This window comes from Pavona decussata, unplaced genomic scaffold, assembly GCF_977016875.1.
Source record: "Pavona decussata unplaced genomic scaffold, jaPavDecu1.1 SCAFFOLD_127, whole genome shotgun sequence".
NCBI lineage: Eukaryota > Metazoa > Cnidaria > Anthozoa > Scleractinia > Agariciidae > Pavona > Pavona decussata.
The window spans coordinates 2,094,792-2,116,646 of NW_028145541.1; the positions used below are offsets into that span (position 1 = coordinate 2,094,792).

At 36.3% G+C, this 21,855-nt stretch overlaps 1 protein-coding gene and 1 long non-coding RNA gene across 10 annotated transcripts in view; one reads left to right on the plus strand and one right to left on the minus strand.

Annotated features, from left to right (window-relative positions):
* Window positions 1–21,855, plus strand: part of LOC146469177 (neural cell adhesion molecule 1-A-like) — a 38,637-nt gene that overhangs the window by 14,301 nt on the left and 2,481 nt on the right. For 2 of the 9 annotated variants that reach the window (XM_085123834.1, XM_085123833.1), the window contains exons 6-17: window positions 204–346; window positions 1,150–1,306; window positions 2,647–2,913; window positions 3,432–3,725; window positions 4,428–4,727; window positions 5,857–5,883; window positions 7,947–8,018; window positions 10,541–10,624; window positions 11,597–11,635; window positions 15,192–15,380; window positions 15,946–15,976; window positions 16,256–18,230. In XM_085123834.1, coding sequence (XP_084979960.1) covers window positions 204–346; window positions 1,150–1,306; window positions 2,647–2,913; window positions 3,432–3,725; window positions 4,428–4,727; window positions 5,857–5,883; window positions 7,947–8,018; window positions 10,541–10,624; window positions 11,597–11,635; window positions 15,192–15,380; window positions 15,946–15,976; window positions 16,256–16,286 — 1,634 coding nt within the window. In that variant the 3' untranslated portion in view covers window positions 16,287–18,230. Of the gene's footprint in view, window positions 1–203; window positions 347–1,149; window positions 1,307–2,646; window positions 2,914–3,431; window positions 3,726–4,427; window positions 4,728–5,856; window positions 5,884–7,946; window positions 8,019–10,540; window positions 10,625–11,596; window positions 11,636–15,191; window positions 15,381–15,945; window positions 15,977–16,255; window positions 18,231–20,581; window positions 20,771–21,741; window positions 21,773–21,855 lie in introns of those variants that run through there. The other 7 variants (XM_085123835.1, XM_085123837.1, XM_085123840.1 and 4 more) reach the window with 7 other exon arrangements.
* On the minus strand, window positions 214–13,456 carry LOC146469178 (uncharacterized). Its single transcript, XR_014867330.1, has 4 exons — window positions 11,789–13,456; window positions 10,832–11,629; window positions 10,522–10,750; window positions 214–351 (listed from the first exon to the last, which is right to left on the minus strand). It is a non-coding gene; the product is annotated as an uncharacterized LOC146469178 (long non-coding RNA).

Here is a 21,855-nt window from a genome sequence, read left to right on the forward strand (position 1 = left end):
GGTAACAACGTTTCGGAGTCATCATGATGCCATTATCAAGTTCAAAGTAATAGAAATAAAGTCAATGGCGTCATGATGACTCCGAAAAGTTGTTTGGTTTTATCGTTTATTTTCACTTGCCTATGTATATCTAAACCTTTACTTCTAATAAAACCCCCGGTAAACATAGATATAACAAATATGTACCTTCTTTATATTTTCAGCACCTCCAAAAATTGATCCGCCTTTGACAGACGTTGTGGTCAATGAAGGTGCTGATCGTGTCTTAGACTGTAAAGTGACAGGCTTACCAGCTCCAACAGTGGAATGGTTTGACCAAAATGGTGTGCGTGTTCCTGATCAATGGGTAAACTGCAAAATATAATGCATTTAACATTGCCTTTTCAGAACGGTCATTTCAGGTCATGATTTCATGATTCTTCCCAGAAAATCTACCAACAAAACTGCTTATTTTGGTGTCCACTGGGCATGTGCACATAGGCACATAGACACTATGTATATCGAAGCTGTACATGTCAACAATAAAATTGTTATTAATGAACAAAACCTCACTAAAACCCAATCCAATGTGTCTCAACAACCAAAATCATAAATGTAGTTTAATTAGAGTACATTTATTTGAATTTTTGAAATTAAATGGGATTTATCAACTCTTTAAGCCCTAAGTAACAGTGATCAGCAGCAAATATCTCCTTGTAAAATTAATTATGAATTTATTATTATTATTATTATTATTATTAATTAATAATTATTAATTTTTATTAATTAATTATTATTTATTATTTCTTAATGCTTATTCAATCCCTGAGTTCATTGGAATTAAGGATATGTTCACCCAGGGTGAATTTTCTTAATATTTTAATGTCTCCCAGGTACTTTTGTAAGAAAAGTATATGTATGTGGACAAGATAGGAGAATTTGTTCTTTGATATTAAGAGTTAATGGTTAAGTTGATCAGAACTTTGGAGCACGATGAAAAATGCCTTTTGCCTCGAATCAGCGTCTGGTTGCAATTTTGGGGTGATATTAGTACTTTTATGCTCTGATGACTCCATGCAAATCCTCCAAATTTTGCCTCAGTTCTAAAATGTTTGTAACTTATTTGAAGCTCACTGATGTACTGTCATTGTTGTTGGGTTTTTCTTGCAGTCTGCAACGGAAGGAGTCAAGATTGTTCAGAAAATCAGCTTTAGAAATGTCCAATGGGAAAACAGTGGAAAGTACACCTGCAGAGCCAGGAATGGTGCCATGGATGGTGAAGAGAAGATCATTGTGGAGGAACAGACAATAAGCCTTAATGTCAACTGTAAGTTTGTCAGTCCTTATTATTGCAAATTGTTGGGATTCTCCTGAAAATGTCCGGAAATGATATTTCTTTTCATTGCATTAAATGTATTGAAATACTCACTGATAAAAGAAAGTTATTATTTTAGCTTTAGTCATACATTCCAAAAAACAAGGAAATTCCCAAGGAATCTGAACTTGATTACCCTTGCACATGGACGCTAGTCCTAAAGTGCCCATGCCACACTTTTTTCTCTCTTAACGAATGCTGAGTATTCATTTTATTTTAATTTAGGTCTTAATCCAGGAGGTGGTGCCTCGCAAATAAACCAGATAATGCCCTAAGTTACTTCTGATCAGTTGCTAGATTCTCCTTCCACATTGTCTTGTATTCACTAGTGGTACAAAAGGAGAATTTGATCTTACATCAAAAGTCACTTGGGGCCTTATTCCACACACCACTTTATTTGCACAAAATTATCATTTTCATTGTTGTCTTCTTGCATTACTATGCCACATTATTTTTTGATCTACGGTTGTACCAGTGAATGTGGGAGTTTGAAACAAATAGAAAAAATCCTTTCCATGACACAGAAAAATTCTGGATTTTCCAAACAAAAATTTGTACTAAAGGGAAGGGCCCCTGATCTTCAAACCTCATCTGATGAAAATGGCTCTTTTTGCAAAAGACAGAAAACAGTTTGATACTGCCACCCCTTTTAAATTCAGCTTAAAATTTATTTCCAATTTCCTTCCTTAGTCCAGTTCAATATTTCACTTCCAAAGGTCTCATTACCAACCTTTTAATAATAATTCATATTTAAACAGAGTGATCCCTTCAGTCGCAGGACTGGTATTAACGGGGGCCCTGTATAACGCAAAATAAACATGAACTTACTTACTTGACAATCGTGAACTTACTAAAGAAATGTCAACCTCTCTTGATGGTCATGAACCTTAAAACTTGGCTTACTGAAAAAATTTCAATACCCTGCCAACAACCAGGCAAAGGTATACTATGTAAAGAAAAGCAAGAATTGCTTTCCCAAGTCCCCCTCCCCTTAGGAATTTCTGATGACTTTCCATAAGGTGGGTATGGAAATATTTCTGGAACTGCACAATGCCACACAGGAAACTGTAGGTTAAAGGGCAAGTGGCACAGGGTTTGGTGTCATTTCAAAAACTCCTTGAATGAATATTTGCTATCAAAATAAACCTACAAATAACGGGTCCTCTTGACTGGCAGCTTTACTCCTTGATTGAAGACCAACATTTTCAATTTCCAATTCCCCTTTTCATTACATATTTTCACCATGATTTTATTGCTGATATGCTTGCATGTCCATTTATTTTCTCTTTTAGCACCACCCAAACTCCTTCCATCACCAAATCCAGTCTACTCTTTTATGGGAAACTGGAAACCTACAATCATCTTATGTAAATTCTCTGGGTTCCCTGCACCCTTAGTAAAAATGGTCAACGAAAATGGAACAGAGGTTGCGAGTGGAAACGGATCTGCTTCCTTCACTATTCAAGTTACTGATTCTGAAGATCTATTTGGGAACTACAACTGCTCTGCAGTTAATACATTTGGAAATGATGGTGTTTTGGTGGAGTTGAAGGTCGCTGGTAGGTTGTTTAAGTCCATCTCTCTTTTTGCTTTAGTTTAGAAATAATCTTTGGCTCACCACAGAAAACATCATTGACTGCCTGGGAAACGACTTCAGATTCTCTATCATCAATATGTATTATTCTGCTTTTTGTCTGAATTTCTAAGGATTTAACCATGTCAAACACGCCAAAGCAATGGCAAAATTCATAGTCAGCCTTGGTAGAAAAACATGTGTTAGCGTTGAGAGCAAAAAATCTTTAAAACTAGGCAAGTTTGGAGCCTTTTTTTTTTCAATTTCTTATATATAATTTTTCATCATTTTGCAGCAAGCCCTTCAAAAGTTTTAGTTTGTATGAACACTATATATTTCACATAAGTTTAGACTGACTATCCTATGAAATTAATTCAGTTCCCTACATGCAAAAATTTCTTTGGGCCAAAATTTTCAACATGAAATTTGAGGTTTTTTGACATGAAAAGTGTGCAGTAAAAGGTTGGTGTAAGCAAAGTAATAATTAATTGCTTTTGTACTCAGTTATTCCCGGCCCACCACGTCAAGTGTTCGCCAACACAACATGCAAAGATGTTACACTGAAATGGGACCATCCTGAGTCTGATGGAGGAATGGTCATTACAAACTATGTCATAAGAGTTCGTAAAGATTCCATGCGAACATGGCATCAAGAGACGGTCGCTGGAAATTTACGTGAAGCAGACATCAACTACGATGACTTTAAGGCAGAAACACAGTATGGAGTAGAACTCATGGCAAGAAATGATGTTGGTTATGGGAAAAAGGAAACAATTTTTGCCACAACAAAAAAATACTGTGAGTGGCATCAGATTTTTAACTATGCCATGCCAATTTAAATAAGACAAGTATCATATAACAGTAACTTGTTTGAAAACACACATCCAGTATGCCTCCTTATTGCACTTTTGTTCCATTGTCCATTGTTTAGTTCCAAAAAGTATCAATACCTCCCCCCACTGAAGGGATGTTTTTCTAAGACCCCCGCTCAACCCTACTGGAAATTTCCATTTAGCATCATATTTTCCTTTAAATGTTTGGGCTTCTGTGGAGGAGGGGGGGGGGGGGAGTGTTATGGATATTTTCTATTTTCTGGAACTATACAATACTATACTAGCTGAGGTTAAAAATATAAATATCATTGGGTCAAACAGGGATGGCGCAGTGCTGAGAGTACTTGCCTCCCACAAACGCGGCCTGGGTTAAATTCCCAGACAAGGCATCGAATATATGGGTTATGGAATGATATTTTCTATTTTCTAGAACTATACAATACTATATACTTTAGCTGATTAACAGTGAACAGCATCATATTTCTCCTTGTAATATAAATGCTTACTCCACCCTGAGGTTATGAGAATTAAGGATATACACCCAAGGTGAAGTTTTTTGATATTTAATAACTTCTCCCCAGTATTTTTATAAGAAAAGTATGAGAACAAGAAAGGCGAATTCGTTCTTTGATATAAGGGGTTAAACAGCCTTAATTTTGTTTAACAGGCGTGCCTGGAAAACCAACAATTACCAACGCTGAAAATGAAGTTGACTCCACCTTCATTTTAACCTGGTTAAAGCCAAACTATGATGGTTTAGATAGTATCATCAAATACAAAGTGGAATGGAGGAAGAAGCCAATTACAGATGCTAGTGTATTTTTTGATGAAAAAAACATCGATGCAACCCAACTCACAGTAAATAATCTCGAGGGTGGCGCAGAGTACGAATTCAAAGTGTTTGCTAAGAACAGAGCCGGTTTGAGCGAGCCTGACACCATGACATTCAGAGTGAGGAAGGCGGGTGGTAAGTTTTATGCTACATTTGAATGTAGTACATTTTCATGCATCAAATACCTGTAAGCTTATTTTGTTAGCTACATTTTCAGCATTCACAGCCAACTTTGCTTTACAGTACATGTATGTGTACGGGCCAATGCTCAAATAATGTATCTTGCTGTCTGTCATGTGCAGTTATCGTTCTGCACAGGTGCCAAGGAGGTGATGGGATCTGAAGGAAAGGAGCTTTAAAGCCTGGTTTTCACTAGCGATGCAAGCTCAGGTGCAAGTACAAGCACAAGCATAAAAGCTTTATGTCAAGTGAAAATGAATGCAACGCAAGCATAAGCAAAGCACAAGAAAAGGAAAAATTTTGATCCTTGCGCTTGCGCTTGTGTTTATGCTTGTGTTGAGGCCATTTTTCACTGTGAAATAAGCATTCTTATGCTTGCGCTTGTGTCGCTAGTGAAAACCAGGCTTAAAAGTTGTGGGAATAAGGAATACAGGAAGGAGAAAGATCTGATACCTTTTTCCTTATCCCTGCCTTCCCTCCCCTCTCTTCCCCTCCTCTGAGTCTCCCCTCCATCCCATCCCTTAAGTACACGCAGTAAGTCTGGTGACAGTGGCATTCATCAAAATCCCAACCAACAAAGTGAACACCCTGGCTGTGAATTGAGAATAAAGTATCTATTTTACCAGTTTTTATGCATGTTTGTTGCCCAGCTAGCTGTTGTATTAACTTGTTATTATTTTACTGTAAGTGTGGAGATTAATACAATGTGATTGTGTTTTAATTTGTTTTAATCTGCTTAGCTGTTCCCAAACAATTTTATTGTTTTTCTAAATGATGAACTTAATCCTCATACTAAACAAAGTAACTCACTAACTGACAAAAACTACCGTACTTTTCTGGTGCGAATCTGACCTGCTTCGCAAATTAACAAGTATTAACATGAAACTAAACTTGACCAAACTTAACTACAATTTAACACACGTACTAAATGTTTTAAAGTTCCAGGAAGGAACTTTAATTAAAAATTATATCAAAAATAAAACTCAGTAAAATGAAGTCAATATTTTGAACAAGATAATTCAAATATTAAATCATATTCTAAAATATAAATTTATTCCATTTCTGTTCCCTCCCCGTGACTCAGAAGGCACAACTGGAGGTACAGGGCCAAGTAAGTGTCATTGTAATTCCTCAGCTTCATCAATCATTCCATTTATTGATTGCTACTTAAGCCTAGTTTTCATATCTCAGGAAAGTCTCAGTGGTTTTCAGTGTTTTCCGATCGTCCCAGATTTTGCCGAGATGTGGGGAAATCGCCAGACGTCTGTCCCAGATTTGAGATATTCGTTGGTGACAGGCGCTATTTTTATTTATCAGGGGGAAGTGGGGAATTGGAGCAAAGCAATTTAGAGGATTGGTAATGAGCTAAAACTGTCGCCAACGTCCCCGACAGTACAAATTTGAGTTTTCATATGTCGGGACTGATCACTAACCATCGCAAAAATCTGGGACGCATCATGATAACAGAAACACTCCCAATTTTCCCAATTTGTCTGCAACCCTCCCAGACGATAGGGGGTGTCTATGATTTCCAGTTGTCATTATTCAGAAAAAGGTTTGGGACAGTCAGGAAACAGTGAAATCCCCGATCACCTGGGATTTTTCCGACACATAAAAAATAGGCTTTAGAATGGGAGTGTATTTTTGACAGAAATTTGTTCCATCTTAAAGGGAACAAGGGGGGAAATCAAAACTTCTAAGAGAATGTTTAACTTACATGTTTTACTCTTTGCGTCATCATTGAAAATAATGTGAAACATAAAAAAGAAATACAGAGGGGAACTAAGATCATGAAGGGGATAAATCATGAAATAATTTATAATGAAATACTATATGCAGCAATATAAAGCAAATTCACCTTTCCTTTTTTTACGAACACAAAAAAACTGTGCTAAAATCTTAAAACTGTCTTGTTAAACAAAACCTGTCAAGGATTTATTGAAGATCCGTTCCATAAATTAAATTCCAAATTATGAAACTCTTCCAAAAACTGATATACCTAAATAAATAATTTCTTTAAAGTGGTAGTCTGTTTATTGAAATTAAGATGTTCAGATTGCTTAGAACTTATTGTTACTTCATAGTGACACTTGTATGGTTTTCAAGGTCAGGTTTACTTATAAAAGACTAGCAATCAATAAATAATAAAATCATATACCACTGATACATGCATGAAGAAGTTAAATATAAACAAAACTTGTCTAGAAACTAAAATATTATAATGCTAAATGACATAAAACCCATGATTTAAATCTTCTGGCACAAATAATATGATCAATAAAATATAATGCTCACTAAAAAATTAGGGTTAAAATATAAAGCAGCTAAAAAATTAACAAAAAAATTAAACAGAATTAAATGTCTGTCCATTTCTCTTCTGTATGTTCTGTTCAAACCTTTACTCTATGTCAATTTTTTATTTTATTTTGTTTTTATTTTTGTTTATTTGTTGTACTTTGTGTTCTATGATATGACAACTTATGGAACTCAACAAGTATCATGCTGCTATGCTGGTGCATCTAATTGAGAGGGCAAGAAACAACAAGTTAATTGTGTCTGATTCACTAATATTTTTAGCGACAAAAATAAATTAAGCTCTGATGTATTTCTAATGAATTTTGCTTTCATTTCCTTCGTTTTTAAGTTTTATCCCTTTCTGTTTGATTGTTGTTGCAAATCTTTGTGTTGCTATAGAATCCTTTAACTGCCGGAAATGATTAGAATCTAATTTCTCATTGTGTTATTTAAACACTGTTAAAGATGTAGGAGAAGAGAAGATCAAAATATCATCAATAAGGATCGATGATGGTTTATTGTCTTAATGAGCTGCTAATTCTCAGAGCTGACTCTAAAAAGATGTGCGACAGTCAGCTAAGAAAACTGATGTTTTGAGCTTGTGAATGAATGGGTTAAATTATATTGTCTTATGTACATACCAACAACATTTACCGATATTGAAGAAGTATACTTACTATGTTTTTGTTTACTGAAGCAAAATAACTTGAGTACACTTTGGAATTCACTACTCAGTCGACAAAATACTATGCACGTATATTTATGCTTATCAAAGTAGCAGTCACTGTTGGCACTTAACATATATTTACAGAACGTGAAAAAATGTCAAATTATGTCATATTTTTTTATACTAACTTAAAAACTTGGTTGTCCTCTTAGCCTATCCCTCCCCAACCGGAAAACGCACATCAAGCACACACACAACAGAAAACAAAAAGCGCGTGATCCCATGTAAGTGAAGTTATCTTGTATGGAATGCGAGGCAGGTATTTATGAACCCATATCAGTCTGAGACAGGCGGATGGAAGATGTCTTTTTGCATACTTTTGGTGTCTTTTTGTTGTGTGTGGTCAGTTCAGGAACAAATTTGTGACTTTGTGCCACTGTTTAGTCAAGTTAACTTTACTTAGACATGATATCAATGATACAAAGATGCTCTCCCGTTGAGAAATTTTTATTTCTGCAACATTCAAAATTATAAAAGAGTTTTTGGCGCTGTTGCTTAGTCAAGTTAAGCTTTATTTAGACATGATGTCAATTCATACAAAGATGCTTTTCCAAGACACTTAATGTTTGTGAGACATTCAAAATGAACAGCTGCAAGTAAAAGGTTTGCTCATTTGTCTGTCTGATGTGCATACATAAGTAGGTGACAATGTGCATGTTTGTTCCTGTTGTTGTTGTTGTTGTTGTTGTTATTGTTATTATTATTATTATTATTATTATTATTATTTATTATAATTATACTTTTGGTGTCTTTTGGTGTATTATTATTATTATTATTATTATTATTATTATTATTATTACTATTATTATTTATTTTTTGTAGTTAATATACTTTTATTATCACTAAGGAGAATGGCAGACAGTAAACATGCTCTAAATTCTATACTAATTAAATAGAACATTGCATTTGAAATACCTTTAAAAGACAAGTATAATCCAAAACAATAACACTCTAGTCCATTAAATTACAGTTCATTAACGGTTCTATAAACTTAGCTTCTTAAAAACTAACCCCTTGAGAAATGATCTGAAGTACATAATTTTTTTAACACTAGTCAGCCTCATTAATAATTTTTTCCTAATTTTTTTTAGTTTATGGTAAACACAACATTACATGAAAAATATTTATGCATCTTTTTGTTTTAATTAATTTTTTTGTCTCGCTATTTTAATTTGCTTTTCCTTTTCTTTTGTAACATTACTTTAGCTGGCTGTTTCCCCTTGGCTTTACCTTTACTACTTTGCAATCTGTTCTTTAGTCCTTTTTTGTTTCCAATATTTGTTCAGTTTCTTTGTTTCTCTTTGTGTTTTCCACATAAACAATGATGCACATTTTCCAATAGTGCATTCCTTTTAACCCTTTAACCCCCAAGGCAAAACGACATTTTCTCCAGATCCAAGACTACAGACTCAATGTGCATGTATGATATACCATTTTAAAGCTACTCATGAATGTAGTTTATAACTGATATAATTATGAATGAGAAAAGTTATGGCTTTGAGATAAATGGCCTTAAAACGTAAAAATTTTAAAGTTCAAAAACGTCCCAATCCTTGTGTATATTAGGTATACCTCTAAACTATAGCTCATTTTGCAGTTCTCAACATGTTCATTAATGTGAGAGATGTACTAAGACCCACCACTTCTAGGGGAAAAAAGTTGAAAAGTTATGGGGGTGGTCAACATATCACATATGGGAGGGGGTTAAGATTTTATCCTTTTAATGAGTAGATCTTCACAAGATCATCTCTGTGTCAAAAATTCATAGAAATCTGTCAAATATTGAAAGAGTTATGGAATTATGTGCCAATTGGCACTCTTGGGGGCTAAAGGGTTAATTTCCTCATTACATTTCTGTTAAAAATTAATACACTTTGAAAGCCCCCCTCCACCTCCTCCCCTCCTGATCTCACACATGTTTGCAAGCAGACCTCAACCTAACAAACCTATCAGTGGATTTCAATCTCCTTTCCTGAAAATTTACGTTTGACATTTTCTTTGGACATTCCCATTTGTAGTTACAAAACTTTCAATAATAAAATTAAAACAGTCCCACCCAAACTGAACTGAACTGAACTGAATTACACAACCTCGCATAGGCTATAAAGAATGCTACAAGTGTTTTTATATCATGAATCAGAGTATAATTATAGTAGCTCAAGTCATAAAATGATCAAATACAACAAAGTGTCTTGGCATTTGTATTAAAAGAAAGTCAAGACTTGGTGTCAAATTTTGTAATAATAAGGGTTAGTAAGGGTCTCCGATGTTACTGAAAGAGTTAAGTTAAATGGACACTGTCACAGAGATTTCTCTTTGTTTTGGTAAAACTACTCAAATATTTGACAAGCACCTTTCTCTAACAGCAAATTGCCTTTAGAGCACCAAGAAGAAAATATTAAGTGATTTCTCCTGGGATGAACTAACTATCATCAACGTTTTAGCAATATCTCCAAAATGAACAGGAAGAACTTAAAAAATTGGCCAGCTTTTTCAAGTTGCAGTCCATTTTAATCCTAGCCATCCGCAGCCAAAGAAAATGAACACTTGTTTCTGTGTACTAGAAAGGTAATTGTAACAAAATTGACCAATTATTTCACATTTCCATGGATACAACTAAGTTTTTTGGCTATTCAAAGTAACACTACAGATATGTGATACCACCCCTTTCACCATTTCACCATTTCGCACCCCTTAGAACTTTCTGAGTTTTAAACTGGCACTAACCTTACAAGCTTTGTTGTAGTTCCTTCAGGAAAACCTTTCCAACCCACTTCAACTCCCACTTCAGCCAAGGTCACTGAACCTCGGCCAGCAACTGTAGAATACTGTAAGTCTCTCAGTTGGTGCTTTTTTGCCATTCATTCATGCATGCATAAACAATGCAAGCATATCCATAGACTTTCTCTTCATCTGTACAAGTGTCATTTCTGGTGCTTGCTGCAAGCTTTGTTCCCTGAAAAAATTAAGCAGCATTTTGTAAAAAAGGGAGGGGCTCTAATCACCAGTTGGTTTGTAATAAAGAATAATATTTTACCCATTCCCTTCTGGAATGTGCTTTTCTGTCAGCAGCAGTAGCAGCTACAACTCTTTTTGCTCCATTGAGGAGATCCTCATCACTGCTTTTCAATTCAAGGTTTTCGTCTGAAAAAGGTTAAATTCAGTGGTTTCACTTGAAAGTGGAAGCTGAGTGCCAAAGCTTAAGCAGCATAATTTAAGCATCAAGTTTAACTTTCCACCTTCTTCCACTTCCTATCCTGTACAAATGCCTGCCAAAATTCTCAGATGTCTGCCTACTTTGACAAATTCTCTCTCATGGCTTCTTCAAACAATCATGGAATCCTTACTTCATCCATTTACTTCTGCATTCAGCCTTGCTAGGCTGTTCACAGTCTCTTATTTTTCCGTGGGATTTTCGAGACTCGTACGCTTCGATCAAACTCCCACCATCTTGGTTTGTAACAGCGGGCGCAACCTGGGAAGACTGTCTAAATTACTGAGGGGAGCAGGAGTAGGGAGGTCTATCCTGACTAGGGGCCCCCTCAGTAGTTTAGGCACTCTCCCCATGTTGTGCTCACCGTTACAAACGAAGATGGTGGAAGTTTGATTGAAGTGTGCGAGTCTCGAAAATCCCACAGTCTACCGTCTACAACCTTGCCTATATCTTTCTATCGTACATGTATGTGTAGAATCATCGTACATGTCCATTTCTCACTTAATCATCAGACTGCCGTGTAGTCTTGAGCATTGAGAATCTTTATTCAATTCTCTGAATGTGCCATCTCTTTGAATCTGGTTGTAGCTTCTGGGGAATCAACCAAACTAACCACTACAGCTGCAAGTAAGTTAAAATTCTTTCAGCAAATATTGATAGGGGTCTGCTGATTGTTGAAAAACATGTACAATTAGCTGCACAAAAAAAATATTGGATTTCTGTTTCTAATTATTTGAAATAGTACCAATGCATTTTACTATATGTTTTACATTTCGTTACCCGATAAAAAACAAACTGGGGCGAGAGGCATAAGGCAAGCAGATGCCACTGATTTCACAAAGGCTAAATCCATTTACTCATACAAAGTAAATCACTTATTGATGCATTTGGTATACCTGACATTTCTTAAATAAGAATAAGATTTATATTAATCTGGATGATTCACTAAACAAGATGAAGTTTGTCCATAATCAGTAGTCCCCTATGTATTCATAACCATAACTTCTAATTCTTGATAATTAAAATAACATTAAACCTATAATTTTAAATGTTCTTATATGATACAGGTTTGCTTCAGACTAAATAAAGGAAATTATAAACCCTTAAATGTCTAACCATGTGCCAGACAACTTTTTTTTAAAAAATACAGCTATTTAAATAATTTTGTACATTTTCAGGAAACTGAAAAACAAATAGTGTTAATTTTAAGTTTGCTAAATATCACAATGTTGAGATAAACGGTAGCTTGGGGTGGTTTTAAAATGCAAGACCTGTGTGCACGCAATCAATCCTTCAATTTCTTATGATTCAAATCCAACCATTTCTTTACTTTTACGATCGCACCGCTGAGCTAACGGCAACCCTTCATGGGCAAAGAGAATGTTCAAGTTGAACCTCATCTGTAAAATATTACAGAAATAGCTCTATAGAATTATTTGTTTACACAGAGCATAACCTTGACCCTAACAAAGAAATAACACTAAACGGATCATACCACCAAGACCACATCATTTTAACAAAACAAAACTGCTAACCATGTATAACAGTGTGTGAATGTTAACCATACAATTTGTTAACCCTGAATAAAAAAAATTCTAATCCTCACATCAAGTCCGAATATTAACCATCACACTTACAATATTAATTAATAAACCACTGTATAAACCTTGATCGTGTCACATACTAACTATTATAAAAGAACAAACTGTGTTTCTCACAATTCTGGTTCAATGCTGTTTTTAATCCAACTTTTATAACAATTTTTGCGCCTGGCTCATGTGTGAAGTGGTAAGCCCACACTCGATGACTTCAACTTTTGAGAAATCGATTTAACGTGGCATCAATCTGGTAACAAGTCACTAAGGCTCACAGATTGAGAAACAGCAAATATGGAGGCCATTCATACAGTTTATAATTAATCAACAAAAGACCAAGAACCTTTTTTCCTGGTCGCCATTTTTTGGTCGTGTCATAGCCTAACATCTACCGTGCAGAACAACTTTCTACATTTTTTGGAACCAACGTCAGAGTCCTTGGATTTTGAACACAGCAGGTAAGCTAGTCCCAGCAAAAACAATGTGATAAGAGAGTGCACTTCCTGTTGTCTTGTATTCGAAAAACCCTTCCATGTTGCTAATTATCTTAGCATAGTGTATTAAATTAAGACTTAAAATACCAGTAATATTGCATGTACATTCCAACTCAATATCAAGAGGAACATTTCTGCTGCAATAAATTTCTGTTATTTGCAAAGGGAGAAGTTCAAACTTGGGGCAAGGGGTGAGGATGGGCATTAGTTCATTGTAATTTGCCATCCCCCTCCCCTCCCCCCTTTCCCCCCCAAAAAAGCTATTGAGGATTGAAAATATTGAGTATAAATTTAAGTGTTTTGGTCTGAGATTGGGTGATAATTTTGAGCTCCCCAATTCCCAAGGGGTGACGAAGAAACCCCCTCCCTCCCCAAGTTGAAGTGCTATTCAAAACTACCGTGTAGCATGAAAATTTTGCGCGTTCTAATTTTTGCGGATTTTGCGGATTGACCTCGATCCGCAAAAATTAGTTTCCGCAGAAAAAAACACCCGCAAAATAAAACGCCGCAAAAATTAACTCCCTTCAGTCAAATTTAAAACTCCTCTTTAGTAGACTTCTGCCACTGGAGCGATATACATTGGACTTAAACAAGAACATTAACATGATTTTCCATCAACTTCCATCGACTTTCCAGACTTGAATCGTGCATCAGGCCAACCATGTTCTATTGGCGCTTCTGCGACGGGCTGCACAGAAGTGCAGAAGTTCAACTGAACAAGAATGTTATTATTATTGACTGAGTCTGTCTCATTGCGTAACAATAGGGCATAGTTTTGCATTTTAACAGGCCGCTCCCAGTTAGGTCTCAAAGCACATCTTTCACTCGAAAGCCCCTCTGTATGCATAGAAAGGTTTCAGCTACGGTAATTCAAACATTCATACTGCTTTCTTATGAAATAATATACGGCAATAGCGTCGTGGCAAACCATATTAACGAAACAGTGTTTGGCTGTGCATGGTAGGGGTAGGCTTTTTGTTTTTTTGTTGTTCAGTCCCTTTGCGCAGTAAGGTATTTCAGTGATATGTCTCTAATATGTAACTAGAGTGAACTGTGACTCAATTGACCGTACAATAAAAGTTGAAAATATTCAGGTTTCTTCCACTTAATTGTTCTGCAGCTTGAACCAGAGTATCGCAAAAATTAGTTCCCAGCAGAAATTTCAGTCATCTCGAACCGCAAAAATGTGTTCCCGCAAACCACAAAAAATCGCCAATCCGCAAAATAAAACTCCCGCAAAATTTTCATGCTACACGGTATCAAGAGAAAGTCGCATTTTGAAAGAGGTCGAAACTTGATATCAGCTTGTTTTCTAAGATAAGCCGCAATTGAGATAAAAGACAGGTCACGTTAAATGCTACCGACTTAAGTTTGAGTTAAGCTTAAACTTATGTTTTAAAGTTTCGCTGTTTGTTCGTTTTTCTGTTTCTCGTTTCAAAGTAAAAATTAAGCTTACTACGATTCGTTGTCAGTCCACACAAGTGTAGGCCTTCCTTGAAAATAAATAGTTTCTACGTCATACATACTAGTTAAATATCACTCATAGAGTAAATTGCCTTAGTTCACAACTAAATTGCGCAAGAAAACATCACAAAAACAGCTCATACAAATCCATACCTTCACCGCCAGTGGCCATATTGGAATCCCCAGCAGGCAGTGCAGTCGTGACAGCCTGGGAGATGGCCGGCCTCTCGCCCGATTATAACTGAAATTCAAACGATTCAAACAGTTTCGGAAATTAAACAAAATTCTAAGCTTTTGTTTTAGGATCTACTTTTCGTTATCTTAGGAATCAATGTTTTGCATTTTCCAAGATAAAAGTAGATTTTAAAAAAATCACTACAAGCTTTGAAAGATTTTGAATTCAAAAGTATTATAAAAACCATATCTAGAGGGATTTGTCTCGTTAATTTATACTTAACTTACTCGTAATACTCAGAGTTGACTCGTTTGTACTGCAGTATTCTATAAATAACGTTTTTTGGAAGGTATAATAAGACTGGTTTTGTGGTTTACTGAAGTCTGCGCTATGGGTTGGGTACCCTGTGTGCAGACGTTGAAGGAAGTGTTTTGGTTCCGTTTATCTCCTTGTAGATGAACCCGAAGTTGGAGCTCGCACAGAAGCCGGACTCGGACCAGGAGCTATCGCGGGCATTGTCATTGCTGTCATTTTAATAGTGCTCATCACTATTGATCTCTTCTGCTGCTTCTTCAACTCGTGCGGAGTCATCTTTTGTTGTCACCAGGCCCTTTGCGGTGGAGGCGGCTCGAGGAAAGACGACTGTAAGTATGGCGACTGAGTAGAGTAAGACACTTTATCAGCCATGGCACGCTGACTCAGTAGCCACTTCTTTGAGTACCAAAGAACAAATTGACAAACTTTTCCACGAAAAATATGGGATGAAAGTTTGCCTCTAACTCTTGGCTTGGAAAACCCCAAATGAGCAAATTCGACAGCAAATTCAGTAATTCAAAACCAAATTGGAGAACACCAAAGTCAAACCCTGGTAATTTACTCAAATCTGTATCCAAGAGTCCAAAATGTCGTGAATGTAAACAGCACATTCAAAATTCTTTTGAACTAAATTCAAAGTGACCAACCTCGGCCAAGGGTCCCTCCTCATCACGTCCAAGGGAGCAACGTGAAGAGCAGAGACCCTGGGAACGAGGTTGCAAAATGATTTCCTAAACTTGCTAGGCAAAATACGTATTATTTCAACAATCTACTTTAGTCGGAATATTTCAAGGAATTTCAGCAAATCAAAAGTGACGATTTTCTCTTAACAAATAAAAGTACTCAAATTCTTTGAGCATTTATTAATGCCATGTTTTTATTTTCCTTTTTCAGACAAAGATGGCAAGGCCACGGAGATGGAAAAGTAAGCACTCTTTCATCTGTATATCTTCGACAACAACAGCATTTTCTTTTATGTTGCTTAGTTGTTCGCAAGTCAATCTCGTACCCAGAGTCCTCAGGCTCTTTGGCCGGTGGTTAGTCGCCAGGAGACTGGCGACCAACCACTGGCCAAAGAGCCTGAGGACTCTGGGTACGAGATTGTCTGCAGCTAATCGAGGCTGATAACTATCTTTTTTGATTTCACAAGAATTGTATGCTTTTAACCCATGTAATTTCTTACACCACTCTTCTTCTTTTGTAGACAACCGCTGCCCAAGGCTCAACCTGTGTAGCTGCAAGCTAACATTCATAGCAGTCAACAGGATTAGCTTCTATGAGTTGCAGCAAACGACAACGCGCTTTATTTTCGAGTTCATTAACTTTGTGACTTGACCTAAAAGTTAAATGGTGTCATTTTAAATGGACGATAAAAAACGCAGTGATCATTTTAAGAAGCATTTTTGCGGTGGAGCTCAGTGTATCAGTGCTTATTTTTCGCTTTTCATTACAAGTTTGGAGAGTTGCATAACATAATTTATTCTTACGAGGGCATATTTTCACTTTTTTTCATAAGCATCCTATGATTGTGGGAGTATTTGAATTTATTTCTTTCATTCGCAGCACAAAACGATAAATTTAAGAATTGAGCTGGTTTTTTTTTTATTAAATCGACGGCTGAATGACCGAGTAATATGGCTTTAGCAACAGCGAACGAAGTTGTTAGAACTTCTCCCTGTCGTGAACAAACTAATGATATACAACGTACTTTTCTAACAAAAGACACAAATTTCATCTTACTTGTGCAATAGAGTTCTCTGTATTTACGGATACTTTTCTGTACTTTTTCTAATGTTGTGATATATGCGTTATTTTATAGAGATTTTCCCATCATAATGTGCCAATCAAGAAAGCTAAAAGTCAAAACGCGAAGTACTGTTATCTGCGCGGGAAAATCCAACAAACCCTTCTAAATTTTGACGTGACTGAAATGCCAAGTACTTGTTCCACTCTGATTGGCTGAATCATGTCCCACGTGGTTTTTCCTAGCGAATCAAAACGCAACGAAAATTAAAACAAAGCAACCACACATCATTTCACAAAATGTAGTCTGGAACTAAGCCAATAATTATCCGATTACAATTATTTTGATAGTCCTTCGCGCTAAAACGACAGATTTCAAACAGAGAACATCGAACGTAAAGCAACTCAACAAACTTTTTTCAACGTTTGAACCCATTCTTCATTTTGATAGAAATAAACAAAAACAGGACCTTGTTGTGGTTCAGTCCTCTTCATCAATTTGATTTCTTATCAGTCAAATCTTTGTTTATTTGATATATAACATGTAAACACAGCAATTATACTAGCAGAAAAGGTTGAAATTCCTTTCACTTTTTTCAACATGAAATGGGGCTTTAATACTCAAGGAATTGAGTTTGCATTTTGAACATTTGTATATTGAGTTGATTAACATCCTAGCACCGAATTTTTAGTCATTTTCCTCAGAAATTACGTCATGTGTTTATCAGAATTGTCCTTATTTCACAATAAATCCAATGTGCTGCAATTTACCATGTAAACCGTGTTTTTTCAGTCATAAAACTACCTATTTGTTGCTTTGAGAACGAAATACTAACGGAAGAGGGAAATAACACTGAAATTTTCGTCGTGCCTAGATAGATTAGCTAGTGTTTAAATTAGGCATAATACTTGGCAGTTGTGACAGATCAGTACATATCATCATGATCCAGTACATGTAATTTGACTTCACTTTAAACTGCCTCCTTTCTTCAAGTAAAGGCGGAAATATAACAAGATGATGCCAAGGCATGTAGAAGTGGTTTAGGGACTGGGACGAGTTCAGTCCAAACGTGTAAGACAGCGATTAAAGGCTAATTTTCATGTACTGGCGATATAACGAATCGATTTGGCCTAATTCGACTTAGAAAATGAGTGATGAGTGGACGAATATCTGCCCAATTTATTAAAAACTGCGGCAGTGGTACAGATTTTTGTATCAGGCTGATTTTCATTCCGTGCTACAGCAACAGAAAAAGGAATCAGCCGAAAAATTGTCCCGTGCGATTGAGCCTACTTGGTCGATAAATCGGTGGGTGAAAATTAGCCTTAAAGCACGATGAAAGAAGCTAATTTAACAGTGTCACGTAATATTGTTATAACAGTGTGTGTAATTGACAAGCTTAAAAAAGCGTCTAATAAAATACCTCAAGGCACGATCATCGTGGTTGCTTGTCCCTCTCTTCTACACTGAACTCCAAGCGGTCTCTACTTTCTCTCGAAACATTGAAACGTGGAAACACGCGAGTATGTTGCGCGGAATGCGTATGCAATTTACCTTAATAGCCAGTTTATACTGGTAGCCAAAGATGACTATATGATTCAATAACCCTTAAATATCACCACTCCTAACCAACTTATAATGATGTCCGCACTAAACTGAGCATTGTTTAATTAACACGCTAAAAATTTGTCTTAACCCAGAACTAACCTTTAACGTTACATATATATGGTTACTGAACCTAATTGTAGTATAACCTTAGTATAATAATTCTCTTCAGTATCGATGAGTAAACTGACCACCATGAACTCAATACAGTCCACAGCTTGACTTGCAAATTTTGATCGGACGTGAGTTTATGACGGTTTACGTCAGATACTGTTGAAAAGGATACCTTTAAATTAATAAAAAGACCAAGTTTGCGAGTTTCGTCTTTTAAAATAGCGAGATTTCAGGAATTTTTGAGACGTTTCTATGAAGGCGTCCCAAACAAACGTGTATGATTTTCAGACTTAAAGCAATTACACCTTCGCTATTTAAATGACTAGACTCATACTTTTCCTGTTTACTAAAATTTAAGGTGGTTTTCCCAGCAGTGTCAATGGCTTCTTGTTACCTAGCCTACGTCAAAGTTTTAAATTTCCGCGATACAGGAGAATCAGCCTCTATGGATCTCTATACTCGGCAATACGGAATAAAACAGAATTGATTTGGTGAAGCTATGCACTTTACATTCCTAAAGCAAATGCGGGAATGCATTTAAGAACTGTTTACTTCCTGCTAACACCCCATTGAGGTCATTTTTCATGGACTTGAAGCATCTAAATGATTTTTTTACAATAAATGAGAAAATCAAAAGCATTGAAAAGGATCGAAACCGGACCATTACGAATTAAAAGGTAAGCCATTATAAAAGTTTAAGTTGATGTTATGTAGGTGATTTAACTTAATCCTAACGGTTTATCATCACTTAATTCTAATCCGAAATCATAATGTTGATCCAGTCTAATATCTTCTAATATATCACACAAAAGTTCACTCGTCCCCATGCGTCTCTCTTTAGCTGGATGTGGTGCGCATTGTGTTGTGGGGCTGACACAGGAAAGGCTTTCGTCCTTCCCATCAAGCCGCGCGCTTCTGTTTTCCCGCTCTTTCCACAACATACGATGCCACCCCTTGTGGACAAAGTGCACAATTTAACACAAAACAAAACATTGAAAACAAACTTAATTTCTTAACTCCTAATAAACTATTTCCTGAACCGAGTGTGGCTGATATTTAACAAATTTTAACCCAAGCACTGACTAACTGAAGTTTATATTATAAAGCATTAATTCATTAACTGTGTTTTTGCAGATTAACATTTTACTCTAGCCTACAAGAAATTATCATTAAATCAAATTGTTCCGTTTTTGTTTAGCTTTGTCTTGCACAAGTAGATGCGTTTCGTCAACTTATAGTTTGTTTTGCATGTTCTGTGTTTTTCAGTACTAAGTTGTGTAACATTTTATTTATAATTAATGTTGCTTTTTGTTGCTTATTTGTTTCGTTTAGTTTGCATTTTTAAGTAATTCTTTCTCCGCGAGCAGAAATACTAAGTTGTAGTTGACAACTTCCCGTAACTGCAAGTCGCACTTAAGAGATAACTTTACGAATGTGAATCCCATCGCACATAACATTTAGCTCAGATGTTTAACAAAACATAAGAGGGGATGCCGATTTCCTTCCTTTACACTGTCAAAGAAATTACGTTTTATTGATTTTATTTGGAAATTAATAAAGTAATAAATGAAATTGAAAATTGAAGATGAAGTGGCGTTATAAAACCTCTGTGTTTGGACAACACTTTCAGTGTCCCAACAGAACCAGTACGCCGTTAATTCTCCGTTTCTTTGAGATTGTTTGCGGCCTGTTGATATTTATTTTTTTTTTGACTTTTTAATAAATTTTATTCAGCACACTAAGAATACATTGCATAAAAAACTTACACATATTTGATTAGCATTGTTTACCTCTCAGTAATAATAAACAGAGGAGAGGTTTCCATACCGAAAAGAACTTGTTCATTTGACCCTTAAAATTTAGTATACTTCTTTGCACAATGGTTTTGTTCTTGACAAAATCAAAATACTGATCGAGGGTAGGGGTTTTTTGTTCAAATCGGCTTTTCAGAAATATACATCGTTTCCCAAAGAGAATGAAGTAGTTGCACATGTGACTGCGGCTTGTTGATATTGTCGTTGTTGTTGCTTACGACTTCTTTTTTTCTTTTCTTGTAATTCACCGTAGAACCGCCAGTGGAAGGAATTACAAGTCCACTTGGAGCAGGGGCCATTGCTGGCATTGTAATTGGCGTCATCTTGATCGTGCTAATCGCCATCGATTTGTTCTGCTGCTTTTTCAATTCCTGTGGTTTGCTGTTCTGTTGTAAACAAGCCCTTTGTGGTGGCGCTGGTGGTGGAGGAGCGAAAGGAGGCTGTAAGTGTAACGCCGTTTAATGCATAAAATCGTACCTTTACATGCCTTACTATTCCTGTCAACTCTCTCGCCTCAGGCGTGAGTCTGTTGCCTGCGGGTTGACTGAATTTCGATCTCATGCCAGCTCACGCTTATGGACCAATTTCTCAAGCTTGGTTGAAGAATGTGAGCTATTATAGCCTTACCTGACACACTTTCCAAAAACATGTAAACTCAAATCAATGCCGAGAAACTAAAAGACTATGTAAAATGAGTAAACGATTCTTTGCCCAGAATCTCTGATTCTTGAAAGTCCGTGTGGAACATAACCATTTTCTTGAGAACTTCAGAATTATTTGGAACGTCTTCGGAATCTTCGGGTGTCTTCGGAAATCTTCGGATATAGTCGCGTCATTTTCGAAAATCCTGGCACTCGCCTTTGAGTCAGAGTTGGCAGGTATACCTTACGTCTACGGCAAAGGTATAACGTCGCTTAACTTTTTCGCAGACGAAAGCCACGCAAAATCCAGAAAAAATTCACATCGCGCGGCAGGCTTAACTGCGGTCTAACAAGAAAAGCTCGTACATATAGGATCATATAGACGGAGGATATTACACGGCGGCGCGAAGATATGACGGTGTAGAATAATTAGGCAATCGTATGGCGTCATGGAAACGAAAATGACGGCTCGAAGAAATTTTAAAACGAAAATACGCGATAATGAAATCCGATTTTTAGAACACTAAAATGCATCTCTACTTCATGTACTTCACACATACTATTTTCAACGATCAACCTCGTTCCCAGATTCCTCTCTCTTCCTCTCTTGAGAAGATCCTAAGAACGGGGTTGTCAAACGATTTGTCGTCAATTTGTTGTAAGATTGTAAGAGTGGCTGTTTCTTTTAATACCATGTCTCATGCAACAACAGCTTCTTTCGTGAGAAATTTAATTTTTTGAAAATCTTGATTTTTCCGGGTTTTCTTTTCAGATGTGGATAGCAATGCTACAGAAATGGAAAAGTAAGTATTCTTTTTAATTATTTGACTGAAATTTTGGTTACCTTACACCTAAGACGCAAGGGTAATGTTCCTTTGAAAATGAC